Source organism: Amblyomma americanum, chromosome 1 (genome assembly GCF_052857255.1).
Source record: "Amblyomma americanum isolate KBUSLIRL-KWMA chromosome 1, ASM5285725v1, whole genome shotgun sequence".
Classification (NCBI taxonomy): domain Eukaryota; kingdom Metazoa; phylum Arthropoda; class Arachnida; order Ixodida; family Ixodidae; genus Amblyomma; species Amblyomma americanum.
Window position 1 is genome coordinate 97,962,049 of NC_135497.1, and position 20,668 is coordinate 97,982,716.

Sequence of the window (20,668 nt, forward strand, 5' to 3'; positions counted from 1 at the left end):
CGTGAACGAGGGCGAGCTTTCTCCATGCATCTGCACGAAACGCTTCTCACGCCGACGTCTACGCAAAACCGGGCAACTACTCGGGAACAACTTTCTGGGCAACAACACTATAGAAGCCTCGAGCACGAGCTGCGAGCTTACAGGCCATTGTCGTCAGCTCGTAAGTGAGTGGGAATAGCGCGCTTGTGGAAGCCTAACCCTCCCGCTCGCAGCTTATAGTACACAGGCACAAGTTCTCTCCGAGTTGTGGGCTCGGAGATCTAACGAAATAAAACAGGGGAAGGAATGACCCCCAAATGAAGAAATTAGAGTGCACCGTAAATGCTTTATGCATTTATTTATCAAGCATTCCTAAGCATAGCACATATATTCAGACATGAACAGTCTTTCGTTCATGAACTTGATAAATGCACACATTATCACACACACACACGCACAGCACTACCGTCGACCTCGCCGCTTCGAAATTGGTGCTTGGCCAGAGCTTGCTTCTTGCGTCGTATTCGGGTCCGGGACAAGATCAGTAGCAGAGTCCGGAGCCGCCGGCAGTGCCGCACTTGAGCCTTGTACCGATGGAGGCGATTCATCGAAGGCCATCGAACGCATATCGCAACCCTGGTTCACGGGAAAGGGTTGGAAGCCTTCGAGTATGACGTAGTCTTCGATTACGTGGTACAGGACATTCTGCCGGGGTTGCAGATGGGCACGTAGAAGTGCGCGAAGCACGATTGGTGGAGGCGCCCTTTCTTCTTGGTACCGTGGCGCGCCGAAGTCCATCCTGCTAGAGCGTTCGCCATCACGATCAGCATTCGCTTGGTCCTCACTGCTCATATCGTATCCCGTTTGCTGAGACAGGGAAGAAGACGTCGAGGAGTGTCGATTCTCGAGCTCCACACTGAAACGCGATCGCCTGAGTCTGACACCGAACACGAACACGACTCGAGCACGTGATGAACGCGGTCACGTGTCAGGGTGTACACCTTCTCGCTCGAGGAGATGCGCGTCCTTTCGACTTCCTTTCTCCTTTCACACCCTCCTTTATCCCATCCCTTACGGCGCGTTTTAGGTGCCCAACAATATATGAGACAGATACTGCGTCATTTCCTTTCCCTAAAAACCAATTATTATTATTATTCGAAACCGCGTGAGCCTGACACTGATTTTAACGCGACAGCGTTAAGGAGCTCGTGTAGCGAAAGGCCGGTGTCGTCGGCGTCTTTGGCCTTGGGAGAGAATTCTGAGACAGGCGTCATTTCCTTTCCTTAAAAACAATTTCATTTCAATTTCCTTCCCTTGCGGCCTGGTTGGGGTGTCCACCGAGATTTGCGAGACAGGCGTCCTTTCATTCAATTGTCCAACCGGCCACGCGTCGCCCCGAACGGGCGTTAACGTTCCGTGGACTCCTCGGCAGGGCTGCAGCACGCTGTCGCGTCTCACTCTCAAAGACGAAGTTTAAGCGGTCTTCAATTTTTTTAAACCGACAGTACTGCTGTGCTTAACTTATTGACCATGTTTTGCAGTTCATCTCCTCAGTGACTTAGCAAGGCAAATGTCATCAGCGAATCGCATGTTACTAAGGTATTCTCCATTAACTCTTATCCCCAACTGCTTCTAATCCAGGCCTCTGAATATCTCCTGTAAACAGGCGGTGAATAGCATATATATATATATATATATATATATATATATATATATATATATATATATATATATATATATATATATATATATATATATATATATATATATATATATATATATATATATATATATATATATATATATATATCTTCCATTATTCTCACGTAAGGCTCTTCTACACCCCGATTCCGAAATGCCTGCATAACTGCTGAAGTTTCAACATAGACAAACGCTTTCTCGTAACCTATAATGGCTATATGTAGAGGTTGGTTTTACTCTGCGCATTTCTCACTTTATTGATTGTGTCAATGTGGCCCATTGTCGAGTACCCTAACGAAAGCCTGTCTGATCATTTGGTTGATTGAAGTGTATGGTTCGACTGACTCTATTGCCGATTACCTCAGTAAATACCTTAGAGTATTTACCTGTACGGTATATAATCACCGGCATGTTTTTTTTCTTCACACCGTGTGCTGTGCGATGTCAGTGCACGTTAAAGATCCCTAGGTGGTCTAAATTCTTCCGGAGCCTTCCACTACAGCGCCTCTTTCTCTCTTGCTTGTTTCAATCCCACCTTTCCACCCCCTATCCTCATTGCGGGATTGAGGTGTCCACCAAGAAGTGTCATGGTTACCGCGCCTTTCTATTCCTGATAACCAATCATTCACACCTCCTGGCCAGTGGAGCTCGAAAGAGTATTTTGTTGCAGATTTGCGCTCGTTGCAGGCGGGAAAATCGGGATCCTAAAGAACTAGGGCGTTAATTTTGCAGCTTATTTTCAAGCTGTTTTGGAGACTGGTCTCGATCATGCAGGGCCAGGGAGTTGGGCCGCGCGCCTGGAATGCCGGGGAACTCGGGGAGTCCAGTGGCCGGAACCACGAGACTCCCCAAATCGTTCAGAAGCTTCCAGTGCTCTGCGGCAGCGGCTGCTGTAGACTGTGGATTCGGATTGGCCCCAGTCAGAAGGAGGTTGGGTCGCTGCTCACTCGGGAGTGATGAAAGGGCCCGAGTGCAGTAGGCAAACGTATTTGAAGTGCTTGAGGTCCGCGCGTACCGCAGGGACTGCATGATAGCTATTTAATCGGTAACAGCTGTTTAAGAGTGGTCGAAGCTATACGTTTTAGTCAGTGTTGTCTAAGGCGACAGCAGCATCATCTCTAACGCGCTGGTAGTTTAGGAAAAAATTTTGAGGGCACTTAAGTTTGCTTACGTGGGGGAATGCGAAAGCATGTGTTTTGAGGAAGGGAAAGGTTTAAGGAAACGAAAGGGTGCAGTCGTTCTCACATCTCGACATCTCGATGGACACCTCAACCGCAGCTTAAAGCATGTCACTGAAGGTGCCTATGTCATCGGTCCGAACCCCGGTCACAAGCTAGCCTCAAACTTGACTAAAACATGTAAGCTATATTCAAAGAGATGCTATGACACCGCACGGAACGCTGTACGACGAACGGTTGCTCAGAATTTTGATGCGAATATGTAGTCGGGAATGCTGCCACCCCATTGAGGTCAGCCAGTGATGCCATCACTGGGATTTGATCTACACCTTCATGGATTAGGGGATGGGGGATTGGTATGGCGTGATATTGCATCCTTGTCACATGACGACTTGGTATGATATCAGACTCATATTACGTCACCATTAGTCATGCTAATTAGCCTCGGCGTTACCCAAACATATTAATTAACATTAATTAGGTATGATCGTTACCGTTATCTAATGATGTAACGTCATTGTCTGCATCGTGTGACTCGTCTGCTCGTGACGTCACATGGTGCCGTTTCTTGCGAACACTTTTTGCGGACATGACCTTGAGACTGCGCCGTCTGATGCTTTCGCATTAAAACAAGTAATAATAATAATAATGATAATAATAATAATTTGTTTTGGGGAAAGGAAATGGCGCAGTATCTGTCTCATATATCGTTGGACACCTGAACTGCGCCGTAAGGGAAGGGATAAAGGAGGGGGTGAAAGAAGAAAGGAAGAAAGAGGTGCCGTAGTGGAGGGCTCCGGAATAATTTCGACCACCTGAGGATCTTTAACGTGCACTGACATCGCACAGCACACAGGCACCTTAGCGTTTTGCCTCCATTAAAACGCAGCCGCCGCGGTCGGGTTCGAACCCGGGCACTCCGGATCAGTAGCCGAGCGCCCTAACCACTGAGCCGCCGCGGCGGGTCATTAAAACAAAAGTACTGTGTGTATCTGTGTCCGCGGTAGGCGTCTCTAAAAAAAAAAACGTTTGGAAAACTGATGGCTTCAAAAAGGGGAGTGCATACGCATAGGTTTTTAGGAGTCGAATTCAATGTAGCCTTAAAGTTGTTTGAATTTGTATTTAAAAGAAGGATGAATTCCAAGATCAATGCTCGCTGTCAGGGGCGACGATTTCCTGACGTCTTTGCATGTCCATGGTTAGGTGATCGTTTTCTCGGGAAGACTCAGCGGCCGAGATGATTCATCTTGCCCTGGTTAAGTGGCGCTTTGGGTGAATCGCGGAGCAACAAACACGTGTGTGGCAATTTCAATGACTGTGAATGCGAAGACAGTGTGTGCGCGTCAGGCGCGATAGTACTGTTGCCCCAAGGAGAATTGGTTTTCGGCAATGTGAGGGTGTGTAGAGGAAAGCACAGCTGGTGCAGGCGGCCGACTGCAAGAGCTGAGAGTAAAAAAATCTTTATTTGTTGCTGTATCCTGCAGAAGAATAGAGGTGACAACCCACACAGTGCACGCTCTCCTGCACACATGCTATACAGTCGCACTGCTCGTACACATACTATTTATCACTGCGCTTTATAGGTGCATGGTAACTGTGCCACCAAATTTATACAACGAGTAGAATGGGCAAGAAAAAGAAATAAAAACAAAATTGCCCAGCTCGCGCCAAATTTATACAGTCGACACTAAGTGGTCTGCTTCCAGGTGTCTAATCCTAGTCTACGATTGATCATGTTGGTTTTTTTGTCAGCATTTGCATGCGCACTAAGCTCGCTCACCAAGGCAGCGTTTTCTACGGCAGTAAGATGCTGAGGACAAGGACGCACGATGAAATTCGTATCTCCATTGTCGTGCTGACCTCAAAGACGTCGGGCGAATTCGAGGCCGCCGCTGTCGCGTTTAGATGGAGGCGAAGGACAAAAGGCTCCCGTGTGCTGTGCAAAGTCAGTGCACGCTACAGAATGCAAGCTGATTCTTTATATTCTTTCACGCTCTAATCTTTCACTATGGCGCGGTTCAGGTGTCCACCGGAAAGTGAGGTGGTTATTGCACCTTTCCTTTCCCTAAAGCATTTTTTTTTCATTTTGACACCGCGACGCGCTTGAGGAGTGCACCAACCGTGATACAATGATGGCGCCTTTGCTCGTAGCCTGTTCTCTTAGACTTCTTGCACAGGTCTCTCCCCTTCTCTAGTCCCAGATGCTGTCACGCGAACACACACGCATCCGTAGGCTTTCGTCTCCAATGGAGGCTACTGCCTTAAAACATGTGTAACTGCAGCAGTTAACGCGACTGCAGCGTTGGCGCTGACGGTGCACTCTTCTCGAACGCGAATGAATAGGCTATTAACGCGACAGCGTTGAAGGCCCCGTTACCCAGAAAATCCGGTGTTGTCGGCGTCGGCGTTGTGATATATAATAATTGGTTTTTGGGGAAAGGAAATGGCGCAGTATCTGTCTCATATATCGTTGGACACCTGAACCGCGCCGTAAGGGAAAGGAGGGAGTGAAAGAAGAACGGAAGAAAGAGGTGCCGTAGTGGAGGGCTCCAGAATAATTTCGACCACCTGGGGATCTTTAACGTGCACTGACATCGCACAGCACACGGGCGCCTTAGCGTTTTTCCTCCATAAAAACGCAGCCGCCGCGGTCGGGTTCGAACTCGGGAACTCCGGCTCAGTAGTCGAGCGCCCAAACCACTGAGCCACCGCGGCGGGTGGCGTTGTGAGCGAAAAACCACGAGCATGACTCTGGCAGGTGGTGCCCAGAGAGAAACCTAGGAGGCATGGTGGGCCACCTTGGTTACGTGACCTTGCGGCGTCATCGCAACCTGCCCACGAGATAGTGAGCAAACTGCCCACCGTGGCAGGTGGCAGTTAAATTAATGATTGGTCGCTCTGGAAGAGCAACCTGGGCAGCACAAGGCCCACCGCTGGGAGCACCTGCCATCGCGGGGCATCGCTTAGGGGCGCTGTACGATCACTTTTTTCCCCCATGTGCACGCGTCGTTGCGACCACGCGCACGGCCGCGTGAGGGTGCGTTGCGGACGAGGTGTTGTACGATCAAGTTTGCTGCATGCGACCGAGCGGACGACTCCGGCGTTCTGATTGGCGCGTTCGTCAGTGCCACCCGTGCGGCAGAACAGGCATGTGCCGTAGCAAAACACGAAGATATCTTGCCGTGCGAATGCACACACATTGATATGGTGGCTCACCCGAGACATGTTTAGCCGTGAGAATTTTTATAGCAGGTAAAACCGCGATCGGCTGATGAATCTCGGCGCGGCCAATTCTGACGTCCGCGAACGAAGTCGCAACAAACTTTGCAACACCGCAGGCGAGGTTCTAAAACAGCGTCGCGGGAACGATTAACGTTTGCGGTATTTCCACTTCAGAAAGTGAAAAAAGGCATCACACCGCGATCGTGACACAACTCGTTCGACAGCTAGTCGGCTAGACTCCGCTGAAGACCACCCATATATGCAACCATTCTAACTACGATCTAAGATTTTTGCCTCCTAATATTTGAAGAGTTCCCCCATTGAAAGTTACGCTATACCCTAACACGCAATAACGATTTCGGAACGACGACGCGATTCGTACCACGAATTCTCATGGCCAAGGATACGGGACTAGAACAAGCAATAGGTTAGCAGTACATATTCGATCGTTTGTAATTATAACAGGGAAATTCACATAGCTGAGACCAGGCACAGGTTAAGTCATCAGTTATTCAAACTAGCACACTGCAGTCTTTTTACATGTATTTTAATTGCCTTTATTTTGTGGCTTTTCCATTAATCCATGCACACTTTAGTTGACAGTAACAATGTCAAGTAAACGGGCTTCCTTGCTGTTTCCCCACTTAACTGTTATTGCAAAGGACACTTATCTATTCGTCGATATATATAGTGTGTATCTAAATTGTGCACGTATTAAAAATTCCATGTTTTAGTACTCTGCTGTCGAATACGAACCCAAATACACAAGCAAATTATGACATTCCCGGTAATTTGGAATATCTAAGATCAGTTGTAACTGCAGAAGTTGTGCATTTCACAGAAGAGTGACCGTGTAACAGTATTGCTTTCTCTCTGTAATGTTATTCGGCCCGTTAGAAATGGCAAAATTGAAATAGCACAGTGTGGAGAAAATTAAATGGGCTAAGCCATCTATCACTGCGCTGAAATGCACAGCTTTGTTTTTTGCAGTGACAGCGGGCGACCAGTTTTAGTTTAGCAGTCATTCCTTAGCACATATTGAAATGACAATTGCACAAGCTAGAATGCAGCACTGAAAACAAGCCTGGAGAGTTGTGCTCAGAGCCAATCAATGGTGACACATGCAGAAACAAGCTGGCGTGTTATCTGTACACAACTCCAAAAAATTCTGAAAGTGCCCATGTGAATGAGAACAAAGTGGGTGCTTACTACTTAGTAAAAAGCCATACATGCCTTTTACCTCCAGTGTAAACATAACATGATGTGGGAGTTGGTAAACTGGCTTACATCTGGATGGCTCCTGGTTGAGGTTGGGAAAGAATACCTCATATATTCAGGGAAACAGGATGCACTGACCATGCATAGTGGTTATCTCAAGCATAATTTGTAGAAATATATTTACAAGGTGAAAGCTGTGTTGTTGCAAAACACAATGAAATAAAAAATAAGTATATAGGTGTGTGCAGGGCATACATGCGTATATCCTCTCATGTAGCTTTACAGTAATGTTTAAGACTCTTTTCTGAGCAGAAAAAAAAAGAGGGATCGTAACAGTGCTTCCGGTTCCCAAAACAGCAGATAAAAGTGAGCATTTTCTGCACAACTTTCCATGTATAAAACTTTTGACCGTGCTAGCTGTTGTTATTAGCAACATCTTTTGAAAAGTAAAGCTTATTACACTGCCACTTGGTTTTCAAACTGGCAAAGTTTCCTTTGGGCATACCTTACGTTAAAATGACTTAGTCGTTAACCTACTGCTTGAAGATCTTTGCCTAGGCTATGCCTACTTTTCGGCGTCATACAAGGAGTGTATGTGAATTTCAACAGTCCTTCAAGGGTTGCATGTATTAGGCAAACAAATGTCTTGTTTTGTGGCCTCTTTTTTCAATATAATGCATTAAAATCATAAAACTCCTTAGGGCCTTATATGAAAACTCTTGTTACTAAGGTAAGGAAAACAGCAACTCTATGAATGAATTAACATTGAGTACAGGTTTGTGCCTTTCCGTGAGTTTCACTGCCGTCAATGTAAGGAAATCACATTCTCACGCAAAATTCACAGCAGCTGTAATTTCACTCCATTCATGACAACCGAACTGCATGTGAAACGTTGCTTTATTATAGAGGAGCAGGAGGCATCCTTTTAAAAACACTGTAAATGCTGGCCCCATAACATACCTGGCTGGCCATTTCAGATGAGGATAAGGATAAATTGACACACGCACATAAAAGTCACATGCGTAAACACACGCACCTAGCATTTTAACCGCATCACATAATGAAAGTCTCCGTGTTGCTTCGCTTGACACAAGCACAAAGGATATACTGACACATATCAGCTCGCAATGGAGACTGGTATGGCTGACATTAAAAACTATTAATGCAGTCCTATTAACAGCACGCAGACGGCTGTTCTGGAGTGTTGGGATGTTGATATTGATAGTGGGATGCCGGACCATATAGCAATCAATGAAGACTGGTTAAATGAAACAGTGAAAGGAAGCAAGGCAGTAATGTGTGCTAGTTGGTTGCACATTTGATGGGAATAACGCGCTACATATGGACAAGAACCGACAACTGAAACGATGGACACAAGACAAGCGCGCACTAACAACTAAAATTTATTCTGGCACAAGGGCACATAAATACATTTCATGCACATGCTCAAAACAATGAATTCATTGCCACCGGCTGTGTCGCATGCTCTTTAATTTCTTGATTAGTTCTAACTCCTCACTTGACAACAACACCGAGGGTGTGCTTGCGCTCTCGTCTTCACCAGCCTCCCATATCTCAAAGGAAGCCGCCGCGGTGGCTGAGTGGTTACGGCGCTCGGCTGCTGGCCCGAAAGACGCGGGTTCGATCCCGGCCGCGGCGGTCGAATTTCGATGGAGGCGAAATTATCGAGGCCCGTGTACTGTGCGACGTCAGTGCACGTTAAAGAACCCCAGGTGGTCGAAATTTCCGGAGCCGTTCACTACGGCGTCCCTCATAGCCTGAGTCGCTTTGGGACGTTAAATCCCCATAAACCAAACCAAACCAAACCATATCTCAAAGGCTTCTTTTATTTTCTTTCTTGTCCCTTGCACGAGCTGAAATGGTAGTCCGTTCAAAGTAAGGTGAACATTGCTGATTTGCACAATGGGGTGCTTGTCCTGTGTCCGTCGTTTCAGTTGTCGGTTTTTCTCCGTGTGTAGCGCGTTATTCCCATCAAGTGAAAGGAATGTCATTAATGAATGTAAGAAAAAGGGAAGGGCCAAGCTTAACACCTTTGGGGTTGACCGAGATTCCAAAAAAAGAAAGGCACGATGAACAAGCGTTAGCATGGGCCAACTGCTCTTAAGTGGCTAGGATCACTTAAATCCCACTCAGAACAGTACAATGCAAGACATTATTTTATAAAGGTTTTTATCGCATGCTTTCTCAAAGAGACTAAGGAGCAATTGTATGTCGCGAAGAACGAAAAGTTGGCTATTACAGGAATGCTTTTCAAAAAGCGTACCGATCTGGAAGGAACAATTTAATGGGCCACAACAATCTAGCAGTGTGAGAGTATATAGTGTTTTTCACGATTAGGAACCCATGCTAGTCATGGATATGGTGCAATGATTTGGTGCTTGTGACATTTTCAGAACTAAATTATTTACCGCATTCTGCTGTATGCAGCCATGCCTCGTCAATATCCACCCTCTGATATGATGGCTTGAATTATGTACAGTTTTTCTGGGGATGAAACTTTATCAAAGCATGCATGCCTTAACATGGAAACTTGCTGTTTGGACAAATGACATGGCTTAAATGCACAAAGCCGATTGGGACCAGCATATTTTTGTTGTGTAATATGGACTGCAATGCGAACGTCTGGACTGTGGTAACCAGATACTATAACATAGTGCAAGGAGTGTTAGAAGTGTTTGGCGAAAAATACAGACTGGATCATAAGGCTGTTGCACCGTGGAATTCCCCTCATGCCATTTGCAGCATAGCGTGCAGTTTTTGTTAAACATTGAACTGTCAGGCACGCCGACTCTCTCCGCTTGCACTTTCAAACATACAAAGCACTTCTCTTTCTGGTGTCAAAATCATTGGCACTGAAAGGCTCGGCGACTCATTTCCTGGCGCACTTTGTTCACTGCACAAATTAATTAATTAAGCCGCTCGCTGACTGTATAGCCTTGTTGTTATAATCTCACAGACGTTTACTTGCAACACTAATTTATTGTTTTTTTTAAACAGAGCACATGACAAGAAGAAAAAAAAACTACTCGAGTTAAAGCATGTCGGCCACGAGGAGAACTCAGCACAGGTGCAAAGCAGGGAATCTTCAAATACATTCCAAGCAGTAAGGAAATGGGTTGAAATTAAATGTGGTCTCAACCTCGACAGGTCGATGGCTGTTCGTGAAGATCGTCGCGCGAATAAAGAACACCTGAAGCTATCACAAACGGCTCCAAATACACACACCGCGACACCGGCACAGTTACGTCTTGCGTACCTGCTCGGTCAACTCAGTGTAGACGGCGACAAAACCACTTGGAGGAAGCTTCCGCTTGCCGCTGTCCCATACAGTGAAGCTCGAAGTCGCTGTCAACACTCGTAATAGTCACACGCGGCCAATATTATGTGTTTCTCGGCAGAGCTACCAGCTACTAGGCCTAGTTTTTCACTCCGCTTCGCGGGCGGCCATCTTGCTGAGGGGGCGCTGCCTTGCGCTGGTGCGCTGCTACGTCACGGGACAGCAGCCAATAGCGTGATGCGACCATCAGCTCGTGCGGAAAAAAGTTGAACCAACTTGTGCGCACAGGCGGATGCGTTCATGCGCTCCATTGTTCGGCGCTTGCGCAGCCTTTGCGCACTGTCGCAACGACGCGTGCGCATGCGGAAAAAAAAAGTGAACGTACAGCACCCCTTAACCGCTACACCAAGAGGGGTATGAGGACTCCCAGGGAACTATGAATGTAAAGAAGAGAATGGCGCTCCGCATATTTGGGAATTAACCCATTACGCTATCGCGTCATACCACCCTTAAGTGTCTTCTCCATTTTTTTTTCACAAGAGCTTTTGCATATATTTAATCGCGGTACAGTTGCGAACGACAAATAAGACGGACACAACAGCCGCACACTATTAACTGATGTATATCTTTTCTGTCCACGGAATAGAAACGGACTTTTATAAATACATAAAAGGTTCAACAAGAAAAGAAAAACGAAGAGAAAGGGAGACAACGTCCCATGAGGTTGCAGCCATTCTTCCAATGTTATCTCTCGCACGTACTACGTGCGCGGTAAGAGACGCATATATACAGCGAAGCGCCAAGAGCCCGACTGACACAATCACCACAGAAGCCAGATGATGTAGTAAGCTATTAAGCAATTACGTTATTTCTATCTTGATTTTAGAATTTATATATGTATTTAACGGCCACATTTTAACACGAGGGGCGTTATAGGTAATGTTCGGCGGAAAACCCAACGTCGCCGTCGTTGGGACTGGGAAATTTTGATTGGTCGAGAGGGCAATGACGTAGAAAAAGAGTTTCGCCGAAGAGAGCAAAGGTGATCAAGCGGAATCAAGCAAGGCATGCTACCTCTTCACCACCGAGCAACATTCGTTCAGAGGGATAAGCCTTGTACGAGCACCTGACACCACACAGTAGGCGAAATTCATGACAGGAACACTTGGTTAATTCAGTCACCAATTTATATGCACGATGTTATGTCATAAAGCAGTGTGTGTTGGCAACAAGCCTGTCGATGTCTGCGGAAGGGCGCACCAGGGAACCCCAGAGAGGGACCCTTCAACGCTATCGCGTCGTACTAAGTGTTCCCCAAGCTTTCACCTCTCTTTGTCTATATATTTTTCTCTGTCCGTCCACATCGCAAGAAAAATTTAGAAAATAAAGCACACGCGGAAAGGTACAAGATTCAAGCCCACTCCATTTAGATGCCAGTATGAGTAGCGGCACCGCGGCGCGCTGAGGCCATTCGAGTCGACGCGAGCAGACGGCGCTGCTTCTCCTTTCAGTTGGCATGAATGTCGTATAGAAGCTTATGCTGAGGGCACCTGTCCTGAAATAGTTAGCTTGCAGTTAGTGCGACGCAAACAGCAACATTGTGGTGCGCTACTTTAATACTCGGCGAAGCACACGAAGGGAAGCAAAGATTTACAGGAGCGGGACCGTACGAGAAATTTCACCCTGTTTTGAATGCACAGTATCCTCAGTAGCATATCGCATGCATTGTATGCTTTCTGTCATATCGCACGCGTTTCTTTTTCCTTTCTAGTATCTTTCCTGTGCTTTTTTTTCTTTTCTTCCACCCCACCGCCGAAGATGAGGTCATTCGCGTGAAGAAAAAAACCAACCGGTTGATAGTGCGCACCTGCTCTGTCCGTACGTGCCTATTTGTGCACCACAGTTAAGTACATAAAATGCGTTAGTAATAAAATGCGTAAGTACATAAAAGCCTTAGTAAGTACCCCGGGCACAAGAGCGCTAATTTGACGAGACGTCACTGATGTCGGTGCAGTGGCGTCCGTGAGTACAGGCTGGTGTATGGTATAGTGTGCGGAACCTTACCGGTTGCAAGGCTTGAAGCAAGCTGTGTCGACTCTCCTGTAGAGCAAGTCGAATCCCGAGCGGTTGTGAGGCCGTGCTCATCCTCTGAACGATCAGCGCCTGAATGAGGGCACCGTTTCTTAACTGACAAAGCGCCGTTGGAGGAACAAGGCATCGCTAAAGAATAAGGCAGCAGGTAGGGGTAAGCCGATTGTTATCGGAGTTGTGCTGACGGCTGGTGTGCTTGCGTGCGCTGTACTGCATGGTCGGCTTGCGGAGGGATTGACCGAGGCCTTGGAGAGCTGCTACAGTAACTGAGGGCTGCCTCTCTGAGGTGTTCGAGCGTCACAGTGGAGCATGTTGAGGCCGTCGCGCGGCAGAGTCGCCTTCAAGAGAGCGTAGCGTTAGGCTTGTGCGGTCACGATGTGGATGTGAAACCGAGCCCCAACTTGCGCCAGCCACGAGACGCAGTGCTGCTGACGGAAGGGTGGGGACTCGGCGTCCGCGTACGCGCGAGTCATGGATGCATTGTCAGTGTGCCGTTCAATTGAAGGGCCTCACTACTACCAGCTACTGTTAAACCCCCTAACTATACTGCAAAATAACAGCGTCGTGCAGTAACAAGGGTGTTGTAACTGTGAATATTTGAATGAGAGAGTCAACCTTTATTTTCCACCTTCGAAAACGGGATTGACCGCAGAAGAAAAGCTACGAACACGTTGCTTGAATGGCGTCTGTGGGCTAGTAAAAGTAAGCGCTTAAAATAAAATAAAAGTGGTATACAATGCAGCGCGCCCTGTACAGCACACACATTTGTGAGAACTACACAATTTGCACGGCAACAAAAACCCCTTACAAAGCAAGAAACTCACCTACAAAAAGAAAGAGAATGCAGGGCCGAGGCATCATAAACATACGAATAAGACTAAGTATCATGGTGGTGTTTTTTTTTTTGACGAAATAGAACTCGACAGCCGTAAGTGGTGAGTGAAATGTGCATACATAATCAACTGGTACTCTGTCCAAGCATGTTTCTTCTGTGATTGGTGGTGAAACTATACTACGTAGGGAACAAATGCCCAGGATGTTCCTCCGCCTGCTCTTTCTGCCGAAGGAGACACCTTGTTTAGGTGAGCTCTATGCTTGTGGTTGACTGCTGCTGACCTTGCATAGGAATCTCGTCCCTGATTTCGTTGTAAGTGAGCGCTCAATGTCAGCCGTTTGCAATATTTTTTCGATCAGACAATTAAAAGAACCCGACCAGTACAAAGAGCCATTAGTGAAAGCAAAGGAACAGGAAACATTACCTTGTCGGGAGAATACAGAGCCTCATTAGAGTTCTCTCGTCTCGCGCTGGAAGGGGATGTGCGGAGAATGCTTGGAGAGTAAAATTACACGACGGTGCTCAGCCCAAAGCGCGTTTACTCCTAGCCTTCATGGTCAGTTTTCTCCTCGAGCACCACACCCCTCTGAATTCGGAAATCGCACTCTGGAGGACTTCGCACGAGAAAGAAGCAGGTTTTGAAGAGTGAAAGAGAGAAAGAAGAAGGAAATCTGATGCTTATCGACGACAGTTCGTGTTTTCTTCGCACATGAGGAGCACAGAAAAACAAAGATGGAATCACCGACTTGGCTTCATTGCAACAGCGCAAAAAATCAGAGGTAGAATTCGCAAAGCTTTTCGCGAGTATAATGATGGGTCGCGGTAGGCCTCGGCCAGTAAAGACGCTGATGTATACCATCAACTGTTCCATTCAACAGAGGTTTGCTGATGGGCTTCCTCGTGGAGCTTTGTATGGCATTCTCAGGATACAGCTCTAGAGAAGTTTTCTCCCAGTGCTAATTAAGCCACCAGTGTCGCAGCAGTTCTGAAACGCGGCAAAACAACGTCACGGTATCGCACTGTAGCTCCCCCGTGGCATGCAGACTGCATTCTCAGCTTCGACGCAAATGCACACATTGTAATTTTCCACCTTGAACGATACGTTGCACCAAGAAGCGCGTAAACCCGGTGCGCCATCGTAAGCCGCAGAGCGACACGTGTAATCGACAGACGCGCGTGTCCCTCGATTAGGCCGGCAAACGGGAGTCGCCCACACGAGCGGGCACTGCACGGGCCACCGCGAGAGCGGGCGCGCGTGCCGCACGATGACGCAGGACAAATCCGAGGGAAGCGTGCCACCAGTGGGCGCCCGGCTCGGCACCGTCTTCGTACCGCAACCAACACGCCGCTGCTGAGCGCACCCGCTGTGCCTGTGCCGGATGGCCGGCACCGCGTCCGAGCGAGGAATGCCCGCCGAGGTGTCCCGGGTGTCCGGCACCAGCCGCAGTGCGTCGAAAATGACCAACCCGACGCCGCCGAAGGACGTCGCCCAAGCAGCGCCGCCTCCGGAGAACACCGAAGGTATGGAACGGCGCCTCGTAGCTCGCGGTGCGCGCCACGTGTTCGCAGCTCGCCTGGAGCTCTGCCTTCTTCCTTGTCTTCCAGCGAAGAAGCTAAGCTTTGATCCGGAGGCTGAAAGTTTGGTTGGTAGCCAAGTGTAGCTGGGCTTCGTGTGTGTTTGTTCCTCGCACAGGAAGGGCGCAGTGGCCGGTTTCTTCCTCATTGGTCGTTACGTGGACCAAACATATCTCTCGATGCGTGCTTGTGCATTCGAATCTATCTTCGTCACAAGACAGGTCGACCCGCTATTTGCACTTCAGAGATCTACCGTCGTCTAGGCGCTATGTCCAATTTAGCTGTAGTCGCCTCGCCCTCCGGAAGCAATACATGCACTACAGCTGATTCAAGCTGGCTGAAACTGCTTCTGAAAACTCTTCTCGTCAGTACACCACTCTCGGTGCATGTATGCAACGATGACACAAAACACCTGGTTCTGGCGGGCAGCACTCACCATAGATGTGTGTTACGGGCACTCGTGACCCGGCCAGAGCAAGCCGACGACGCACGCGCGCGTTTGGCACAGAACGTACCCCTCCACTCGTCGCGTTCGCCTGCGCGCCTCCAGCGTCCCGTGTCGACGAAGGCTCGTGCGTACGGGGAATAGTGCATGCACCATTGGCGTAGCTATCTACTTTTCGGTGCGCAGACGCGAAGCTGCATCCATGGCTGTCAGTATTTTATGCTGCTACGGCTAGGAGGAGGCGATGACGTGCTGGAGGCAGGGACATTTGATGGGGCGCCGCTGTATAGATCTAACACGTCAAGCGGACTTGTGGTCGGCTCTGCCGATGTCCGTGGAGCAGTCCGGACTGCTGTTGGGCTGTGTGACTACAGAGAAAGAAATGTGACCTTCACTCGATAACCACTCCCAGTCTACATTTGTAAAACGCGGCCAGTGCTCTTGATACGCCGCCGTGGTAGTTTGCTTCGAGAAGTGCAGAAAAAGTGCTCCGAATCTTTTAGAACTCACCGTATCAAACGCCTGTTTTGCGTAGCCTGTCGATCCGCCAATGCCGCTAGTTGAAAAAGGTGCCACGTTACCGAAGATGAAGACAAAAAAGAAAAAATTTTCGTCCTTAATTTTGTGCGCCGATCATGCGTGGCAAGAGGACGCCGCTGCGCTTATGCGACACGACCGCATCGCATGCGCTAAACGAGAGTATTTCATTTGAGTCACAGCTGGAGGACGAAGGATTTCCCTCACACGGGGTGTTCCATATTATTGTATTACCGAAGGTGCTGATCACTTGGGACAGGTACTGCAGTTCTGAGCTCATTAACAAGTAACAACTGGTCGCACCTTAAGTCAGCTTTTCAATCAGTCACGTTACCTGGGCGAAAAGCCTTTTCCATCCCCATAATAGTGCGACTCGCTTCACATTAAGCTAGAGTACTGCGCTGAAATAAGCACCTGATAGCATTTCGCTAACCGCATCGCGCGCGCTCAGCTGAAAGCAGATCAGATTGGGGGGGTTATTTAGAACAGAAAAAAAAAAACGCGACAGTTCGATGAGGCTCCGTCGGAAAGGAACAGAGGGCAAAACACACGTCTAGAGCGACCGAACTGTGTGCTCTGCAGATCCCGAAGCCGCTGCGACCGGGAAGGCAAAAAAATGACTATGAAATTCTGCGAGTTTAACTGCGCATGCTTACATCCAGACTATACGAGGGTAGTGCACGTGTGTGAGCGTGCTTGAGAATTTCGCGAAAAAGATGGCATTTACACCGCATCGGCGTCGGAATGTTCGCTGAAGCGAGATAACGCATCACCCCATTTTTCTGTTGTTCTTTACAAGATAATGCTCTGACCGACAACGGCCACTGCGCCGTGCTCTCGCACAGATCCCATGTTCTAAAAGCCGGCAAGCTAATCGATCCAGTTTTTAAAGTCTTACTTGTCCCGTCATATCTGTGGCACTTAGCTGAGCTCTCCCGAGGTGCTCAAGGACTATGTTGAGCGGCCGAGAGTTAACCCTGCAGCTCATGCGCGGTGCCGGAGCCTAGATTTGGCCGTGAGAAAAAAAGAGGAAACTTAAGCGTTCCAAATTGCGCACCACAGGGCATGCCTCGATATTTACTTTCTGAACTGGCCTCATTAGGATCCTTGGTGATTCCTGCAGATATGGTGGGTTTTCAGGAGAGCAAGCTGCCGGGCTGGTTGGTGATGCATGTTGTAAACTAGGAAGCGCAAAATACCGGGCGAGGGACCGAGTAAGAGACACAAAAGCGCTCGTGAACCTGTTTTTGTGTCCCTCACTCTGTCCCTCGTCCGGTATTTTGCGCTTCCTAGTTTACAACATGGTGGGTTTTGTAGTCCTCACTCCAACGTCTACGAGATTTATCTAACAAGGCCAGTTTCAATCTTCTCATTAGCGTTGTAGTACCGTATTAACCTAATATACTCGGCGTTTAATAGCAGTAGTCTGGCCTTTTGGGAAGGAGAAGAAATGGTATATTGGTCTAAGGATGTAAAACATCGCTCTATAAATAGCATTCCCCTTCACCCACCTCTGCGGAAGGTCCTAGACATGAAATCCCTGATATGCGTTATTGCATAAACCTAGACAATAAACTGAACGGCCAGTTCTATCGTTCTTGAGTGCTGACGTGTTTATAGAAGCCGTCCAATTCACTTTAAGTAGCAGGAGCTGGGAGAGAGACAGCCCAGTTCAACAGAATAAGACTTTCTGTGCGCACACTGGGACCGCATGCATGCGCCATTATACTCGGCGCGTGAACCGCGTCGGTACGCTCCTCTGACCGGATAAGCACTCGCTCCCCTACAGCACTTCAAAGTGGTCTAACAATACCGGGTTACATTACCTGTGCGATAAGTTAGGGTATGTAACAATGGACATTTAGGAGGTGATCTCAGTGACGCGCAAGCACAAAGCTGACGAGATAGTGAAGTGAGTCAGAGCTCTATTCATGAACGAAGCTGCCGACGCGGCTTGGAATAACTGTGGTGATCTCACGCGACGCACAATAGGCACAAAAGAAAGTCGTGCGTCATATACTTGACGTGCTTCCTGTGGCGCAGGCTTTGTGACTTTAGTGTAATATATCCTTGTCCTTTCTTTTATTCGCGTTTACAATAAATGGTTTCACCGCATAAGTACCATAATTACTATAGAAGACCGTTTTCTTTCAACAATGGGCCCGAATTCTATCTGCCACCACCCATAGTTTTTTTTTTTTATTCCGCATGTGGGTAAAATGCAGAACGATGTCGAACATGAAGCGAAGCCCAGGAACTGGAGGCGCGCAGTTTATTTTTGTTTTGTTTTTTCCTTGAGTAAAACAAGAATGAATCTGACAAAACGTTTAGTGTCGAAGGACGACAAACTATCGGCACATTGTTCTGCGCAATGCACTATCTCGCAGTTTTACTTGGACCGTCTGTGCTCAGCTGCTAAGCAGAGGTGAAAACGGAGTTTGTTTCTTTCGAACTCTACTGCCCTTTGCCCATGTGTGAGCTAATAACCTGTAAAAATTGTAAATAAAATGTCACGTCAACTCGCTTGATTGCCTGGTTGGGCAGTTATTAATGCGTTAGCATTAGAAGTGTTTGTGCAAGCGGAAATGGCCACCCCCGTCTCGCGTGGCGCGTGTCATGACGAACCTTTGTATGCCACCTCGAATATAACAAACTTTCGTGCGTTAACCTCGGATATAGCAAACTTTCGTGCGTTAACCTCGGATATAGCAAACTTTCATGCGTTAACCTCGGATATAGCAAACTTTCGCGTGTTAACCTCGGATATAGCAAACTTTCGCGTGTTTAACTCGGATATAATGAATCTCCTCTAACGTACCGCACTACCTCCGATGTAACGAACTTAGGTGCGTCAACCTCGGGTATACTATTGCATTCAAATGATCCGCCGAAGAACGCCTAACAGTTTATTTCCGATTAACAAACGGACAAATAAATAATATCTGAAGGTTTTTGTGATGTAAGACCGACTGCAGTAATATAAAAAATGTAACTTTGAAGCCATACGCAACGTAGACGATTCTTGGGGAAAGCTTATGTATAGCTTTGCGCCTAATAATGAACTGAAACAGCGCTGGCGTTTTTTAGTGCAAGCGTATTACAGGTAAGTGCTGTTCATATTTCACCCAGACTTCGCTTTTGCTGAAACGACCTGAGGTAGCCGAGTGGTCAGGTTGTGACAGCTGACATGAACTGACTCGTTTCGTAGTTTACGTGTGCAGCGTGGCATCAATGGAGGTCATTCGCAACAATTATGTGAGCACATGGACCCTGGGGAACGACCATAACGGCGCTTCTGAGATGTCCCTTCTGAGATACCTTGAGTACTGTTCGCGGAGTAATTTCCGATGATGACCAAGTACCTAACAGAAGAACTCCTAGACAGACTTAAGGGACAGAATGTAACAAATGTGTACAGGGTCAAAATAATACGCGACAACCAGGAAACACCAACGAAGCACATTGTTCTTACCTTTGCTTCAAGCGTACTTCCTGATTCTGCGGAGGTAGGCTACACGAAGCTCAAACTCAGACCATACATACCCAGTCCACGTCGATGCTACAAATGCCGGAGGCACGGCCAAGGTTTGCAGAGCTGCCGGGGCCAACAGACCTGCGCCAAACGTGCTTCCCACGACCATCCCACTGAAAACTGTCAAGTTGAACCACAACTTTGCGAAAACTGTGAGTGCAGCCATCCGGCTTACTCACGGTCTTGCTCAGCCTGGAAGAAAGAAAACGAAATTATTACATTTAAGGTCAAAGACAACATATCATTCAGAGAAGTGTGGAAACGATTTTTGTTGCAAAATCCAACCTACTCCGCCGTGGTGCAGCAGGGCACAGCATCGCAGCGGCCATCGGCGCCTGCACAGCTCACACACAGTGAGCCTGGAGCAGGGCTACCTGTGCCTCTGGTGGCAGCGGCTAGCACTGCGCCACCACCCACAAAACAGGCCGCATGGACCTCCAGGTCAGCGGACCACAAGGCCCGTCCCCAGGTGGAGGGGCCTAACACGAAAACAGTCAGGCCCAGACGTCCAGCGTATCTGAGGATGCGATGGACACAAGCCAAGGCAGACGTGTACTGTCAACGTCGGGTGCACGATGGGGCTCCTTAGATCGACAAAAAAAAAAACGCCCCGAATCAGGGCAACGGAAAACACTATAGTTTTCCTCCCCACACATATATTACAAGATGGCTTTTGTAAATTGAAACTCTAGAGGACTTTACATAGCATAGGTGACATAAAAGACATTCTAGGCACACACTCACCTGTGGCCTTGGGTTTCAGGAGACAAACCTAGGTTCAAAACACAGACATTCTCAAAAACTATAAAGTGTTCCGCCACGACCGAGAGCAGGCAAACAGGCTATCGGGTCGGGTTGCCATCATAGTTAAAAATTAAGTTCCAGCTGGAGAACATAAACTCAGAACCAGATTAGAAGCTGTGGCGGCCATCCTACACACATTTAAAACAATTGCAGTGTGCTGCGTATACCTGGAGCCACTCCTTAACGTAACGATTCATCAATTAGAAGACCTTTTAGAATAGCTACCAGAACCATATTTAATATTAGATTTTGA

At 47.8% G+C, this 20,668-nt stretch overlaps 1 protein-coding gene across 2 annotated transcripts in view; it reads left to right on the forward strand.

Annotated features, from left to right (window-relative positions):
* LOC144134366 (sodium-coupled neutral amino acid transporter 7-like) overlaps positions 1-20,668 on the forward strand; it is a 61,563-nt gene that overhangs the window by 18,608 nt on the left and 22,287 nt on the right. The window contains exon 1 of one of the 2 annotated variants that reach the window (XM_077667293.1): positions 14,738-15,043. The exons of the other annotated variant lie outside the window; for it this stretch is intronic. Coding sequence (XP_077523419.1) covers positions 14,902-15,043 — 142 coding nt within the window. The 5' untranslated portion in view covers positions 14,738-14,901. Of the gene's footprint in view, positions 1-14,737; positions 15,044-20,668 lie in introns of those variants that run through there. 2 annotated transcript variants of the gene reach the window in all.